At 31.1% G+C, this 6,060-nt stretch overlaps 1 protein-coding gene across 1 annotated transcript; it reads right to left on the bottom strand.

Moving 5' to 3' along the window:
• Positions 1 to 945: 945 nt before the first annotated feature.
• LOC106757101 (protein CUP-SHAPED COTYLEDON 3) lies at positions 946 to 5,809 on the bottom strand. The gene is made up of 3 exons (XM_014639687.2): positions 5,425 to 5,809; positions 3,168 to 3,433; positions 946 to 1,674 (listed from the first exon to the last, which is right to left on the bottom strand). Exons 1-3 carry the CDS (start codon positions 5,591 to 5,593, stop codon positions 1,264 to 1,266), a joined length of 846 nt encoding a protein of 281 aa, XP_014495173.1. The 5' UTR covers positions 5,594 to 5,809; the 3' UTR covers positions 946 to 1,263.
• Between the last annotated feature and the right edge of the window lie 251 nt (positions 5,810 to 6,060).

Genomic DNA, 6,060 nt, shown 5'->3' on the forward strand with positions numbered 1-6,060 from the left:
CTGAGAGAGAACCTGAAAACAGAGAGGAAAAGAAGTTTCTTTAGGTTTTCATGATAATTGGAGTTTAATTAAGGTAAAGTAAATTTAATTTTAATAGCGAGAATTTAATTAAAGTCAAAGACTTTTAGCATTGCCACGTCAATTAAATTGATCTTGTTACTGTCCTTAAATATCAACTTGAACGATTTTTACAAAATATGAGCAACTGTGAACATCTAAAAAAAAGTATAACTACTTTTAACATACCTATCAAACTAAAGGATTATGTATTGAATCCATGTTTTATGACGTAAACAATGTTTGTACGTGAAAAGGATTTGGACATCCCAAATGTTCTATTAAATATATTCTATTATTTACTGATAAAACAAAAAAGTATCATCAAAGATCAAGATTTAGTTAGATATTAAAAGATAATACTATAATTTCATTTATGAAGGATAAGACAAAGTGAATAATTTAGTTTGATTTTACATCAATTTAATCTAGGACTAAATTGTTTAGAACTTTTTAATTTTTTAGAATGAAAATAATAGGTACTGATTTGGCTTTATTCAAATCTTTCTAGATTCAATATAGTTTTTTCATGCCAGACAAAAGAATAATTTTTATCACCTAAAGATATTAATTTATGGTAGGGAAAAATCAATCACTTTACATCATGCTTCCTCATACTATTCAATGTATAGTATCTGATATTTATAATGCAAACCACATAAAATTCGTTATCATTAATTGAATCTCACTATATATAACTTATTAGGAACAATGTCGAATATAAACTGTAAAAGTATGTAGTATTATTGTTATTTTTCACTCATCTAATTCAATCTGACATTTCTTTTCAATTCACAAAAAGATATGTGTTAAGTACGATAAATGAATCAGATTTGGATGGTTTTTTGAAACATGAACTTTCAGTCACAACGATAAAAGAAATTATAATTAAAAGAAGGTAAAAAATATATATATAACCAATTCTAATTACATTACAAGCTGTATACATATCATTAATAGTTCCTAAAGTAATAAAAGTAAAGGATAATAATTAGGAAAAGAACCTAATGGACCACAGTATTATACCCTACTATACGTACTTGAACAATATACCACAAACCTTGTTGTAACAACTAATCCCACCCAATCTATCATGTGACTTGTTCCTCAGATCGAAACACCATAAATACATCACAAATAAACGAATCTTGACAGTTTCCGACACATGAACCACATATATGTACACACGATATGACTCATCCTTAACTATAGGAATACCATATTATTTTCACTGTTATTATTGTTATCAACCTCGAAGGTTATTGCATCCAAGTTTGAAGCCACGGCATCCTGTAAGCTATTTTCTTCCAAATCCATGTCCCATAGGAAACCATATCCATCATCACCTTTGGAAGTAATTTGAGTAACGATGGTGTTGTTGGTGTTGGTGTCTCGAGAGAAGTGAAGAAGGTCCATGAAAGAAGAGTTTTGGTTTGTGTTGAAATGGTGATGATGGTGGTGGTTGCTTGGCAATGGCATGGAGGAAGGGAAAGAGGTGGAAAACCTGTTCATGGTGGGAGATGACGACGCCATGGTTGTATCATAATCGTACATGAGTTTCGAACTGTTGTTATCTTCTTTGCTTTTGTGGAAGACTCTACACAGCACCCAGTCCTCCTGAAACAAATGTTTTTAATTTTATTTACTGGACTTTATTATATATTCTCTCAGGTTAAGACATAATTTAAAAAATGCAACAACTATAAATATCAACTGAATAAGTAAACCTTGAGACTTAGGTTAGGACCTTACAAAGCTTGACCTACCTTAACTTATTATACTCTTTATATGTATTGTGTGTTATATCAAATAAAAATATACTTTTATATGAGACTGAAAGGAAAATATTAACTTTTATTTTCTTTTACCATAAATGATTACGGCAGTGTGTGACATATCAAATAAGATGGCCTCTTGTGTGAGAAAAAAAAAACAGACTCTCAAATTTTTTATGAATGATCAAGGTTAAAACATTCTACTATTTAATAGTGTGATTTTTTCTAAGTGTTAAAAATTGATATTGACTATTCATGTATATATAGATATTCAATCAAAATTATTTATTTCTCTTTTTCATATAAACACAAATTTTTCATTAAATACAATTATATATATAGACACACAAAACTAGTGCTTTAAAACTTTTGATTATCTTTTTCTGAATCCATTGATGTAATTTTAATTTTCATTTTCATAAAATGTAAAATGTTGAGTAAAATCGTGATCTTTTCACCCATTTTTGTATGTTTAAAGTTTTGATAGCTTTAAATAAAGTTATCGATATCAAACACATCTTATTCAATGCCCAGTTAAGGCTTATAAAAGTTCTGTGCACGAATAATAATATTTTAGCTATAAAAGTGTAAAATTTTCATATTACATCAACATCCTATATCATAAACCTTTACAACCAGTGATCAAATATTAAAACACATAATTCACATTTTCAAATGAGTATATGATACTATTTTTTTTAATCATAATACTTATAGTTGTAGGACTAAGATTTATTCTCAATACGTTAATTAAAAAAATTCCGACTATCTTATGACATTATCTAGTAGTAAAATAGTAAAGTTCATCTTAATCTTATTAGTGTTAAATATTTTTTTTTGTGAGAAACCTCATAGTTACATAGCATGTAATCATGTATTCTCAAATATCTCATATCATAGCAAAACCGCTTTGGAAATATACACCCTAATAAAGCAACCAACGACAAAAAATCTTTTCCTAGCTTTAGCCAGAAATCACCTCCTAGATTTGACCTTAATTAATTACATCAATCAGTCCAAGCACAACACAGAAGAAACAATTTATGTCCAAAAGTTATATTAATAAAGATCATTCCAACAAGAAAAAGTTTTTTACTAAAGGACAACTTTCATGGGAGGAAGCAATATTAAGAGAAGTGAAATAATTGGTAAAGAACATCTTTTACTTTTAAAGAATACCTTAAAATAGTAGTTATATTTTTTTTAATAACATAAACATGTTTATACAAATTGAAGTTTCTGAAAATTAAAGTTATAGTGAATAGTTAAAAACGAAAGAAAGATGCACCTGAGACGAGCAAAAGCCATGATGAGTAGAAAGTAGAGAAAACGAACCTTTGGAGGCATGTGTGGGGTCTCCAAGCGGAACTCATGCATGATCCACCCAGTTTTGATGCCATTTGGAGCTCTGTTCCTGTAGAACACCAACGTTTTCCTCATCCCTACAACCTCTTGCGTGGTCGGATCCACCACCGTTCGATCCTTTCCTGTTGCTTTCCAATACCCAGAAGTGGTTGCTCGGTTTGTTCGAAACCCCGTCGCGTATTTGCGGTCCCGGAAGCTGAAGAAGTACCACTCGTTCGCATTCAGCTTCGCCACCTCTGTGACCATTCATATCAACACATGCATATGACTCATCAATTTCTTGTATCGACAACCAGACAACACATGACTAAGCTAAGGTTAAATTAGGTGCAATCAATTGTGTCCCCGAATAATAAATAATTAGGTGTAGTGTAGAATCACCATCACATGTCGGCTAGTTCATTAATGACACCAAGTTTTCAAGTTTCCAGTCCTACCAGACAAACATGACAGCAATTTGATGACACTAATTGCCACTTAGAAGTTTCAATGTATTTGTCTGTTTGCTATAAATGTAATTTCGTGGTCTGGTTTTTTACTCCCTCTTTTCATAATATTGTGCATGAAAAGAGGACTCTATAATCTAATCAAGAAAGATCATGCATGTCCTTTCATGCATAAAAAAATAGCTTTTCGTGTATTTCACTAAGGAAAATATAGTTAATAATTGCTAACGAGTAAAAATCATAGAGCTAGATCGATAGCGAGTCATGTCCAATAAAGGTAATGAATGGAGGTGTATATATGAACACGTATGTGTTGTGTGCGTCAGTGTATATTAACATCATCAGTGTTTCTTGCTTGGTGAAAAAGTATTGCTTTTTCAACTTTGTTATAATAAAAAATAGTTACTATCCCATAAAGCGTGAAATTAAAGGGACATTGTGACCTAAGAAATCATAAATAAAATTAAAGGACTCCAGATTTATATTTTTGGCCACCCTCTAAATTACTGTGTTAGGGGTTGCCTCCTCTATTTCATAAAGAGGAAAACTCATGGTCACTCCCAGACAAATCCAGCTATGTAAAATGCATGTTCTTAGAAAAAATATATGATGATACCTCTTGAATTTGTATGTGTGGAGTCTATATTTGAAATAAGAAATAAGCAGGAACATTGGAAGGGAATGGATTTAATAAATGAAAAACAGATAAAAGAATATGTTACTAGTTCGATATTTATTTTTAAAGAGTAAATAGAGAATAAGAATGTAAAATAAATTCTGAAAAGAAGAAGAAGTGTATAAATTGATTTTTAATTAGATGTTAAACTCAGTTTCTTTCAATTTCTTGCCTAGAAAAAACAGAGAGAAGGAAACTATCATCTAGTTCTTTGGACTAATATTTGGTTCACGAGAAGTTCAAAAAAATTAAGTATCTGATTCATAATTTACATGTATGAAAGTTTTACTAATTTTCAGTTGAAGAAAATATAGAATAGAGCTTGTAAAGAAATTAAAAGCTACTAAATTAGTTCCAAGTTTTTTAAAGTATCTAATTAATTTATTTCCTTATTCTAAGTACGTACTATTGGGAATTTTATTCTATAAGTAGCAAATAAACCATAGTCATAAAATATACAGACCATAGGAAAAAAAAAAGTTTGGTAAGTGCCAACATGGAACGAAACGAAAATTAAATGATCCAAAAAGATATGCAAAAGACAAAAATCCTTACAAAGGAAAATATATCAAGTGGAAGGTACGTTAATTATATAAAGAAATAAAATAATATTATATAGAAATACTGGATGTTGTTTTATTTAATTTATTGACAGAAGCACACTATTAAAGTATTGATGAACAAGTTGGCATTGCGTTAATGATTGAAGAACTGAATGCACTGTCGTGTCTGCGAATGGGATAACATCATAATATCAGAACCCTCTCCTCCTACCTTAACCCTTTCAGTTTCGTGCATTCTCGTCTCTCTTTTTCTCTCTCTAGTCTCTTCAGTAATCAAACAAGCGTGTTTGTCGCTTCTCATATTAATTTGACAACATATGCTGGACATGTACTTTGTATAAGCAGGTTTATGAACACAAAAGCAACAGAGACACAGGTTTATGAGCAGAAAAGGACTAGTGAATGTGAAGTAATTAATTTCTGTTTTCGCAAAACAAAAACACGGACAGAAAGGCAAACACAACAAATGGGAAACCGTGTACGGAAGATATATAAACATAGGTTTTTGAGAAATTTTGGAAACGAATGGAATGATTATGTACCTGGAAGTTGCCATGGTTCACATATATGGAGGTCGATTTCGACCAAGGTACCCTTGAGAACTTCCTCATTTGCGATCTTTTTGTAGAGGTAATGGCAGACCAATTCCTCGTCACTGGGATAAAAGCGAAACCCAGGAGGCAGTGAAGCACCAATGTCTCTGAGACCCATTTCTGAAGGAGATCTAAGAAGTGACACAGTTATGTAGAGGAAGAGAGAGGGAAATCTAACGACTATTCAGTGGATATGGATAAAGCTAGGAATGTGGATAATGTATATAATTGAAAGATTGGAGAGATTACTTCCTCTGAGTATTTCAAATATTAAGGTATAGAGGCACAAAGGTTGGTGTCGCCTATATATATATATATATAGTTAGAAAGATATCATGCTTTGCCGTTTAATCAGAATTTCTTTATTCATATTCCATAGCAGGGGCATGCTTGTGTAAGTGGTTAGTTATAGTAGGAAGTTTCAAGAAAAACCAAAGTTACAAGAAACCTTGACAAATAAGGGTAGAACAATAATACGAGTAATAGACACCATCCAAAAAGCCTTTTTTCTTTTTTCTTTTTTAATTGATATTCTTGAAAATTTTGTGTTCTCCTTTATCTTTCCTTAATTCCAGGAAAAACTAT

This window comes from Vigna radiata, chromosome 3, assembly GCF_000741045.1.
Source record: "Vigna radiata var. radiata cultivar VC1973A chromosome 3, Vradiata_ver6, whole genome shotgun sequence".
In the NCBI taxonomy this organism is placed as follows: Eukaryota; Viridiplantae; Streptophyta; class Magnoliopsida; order Fabales; family Fabaceae; genus Vigna; species Vigna radiata.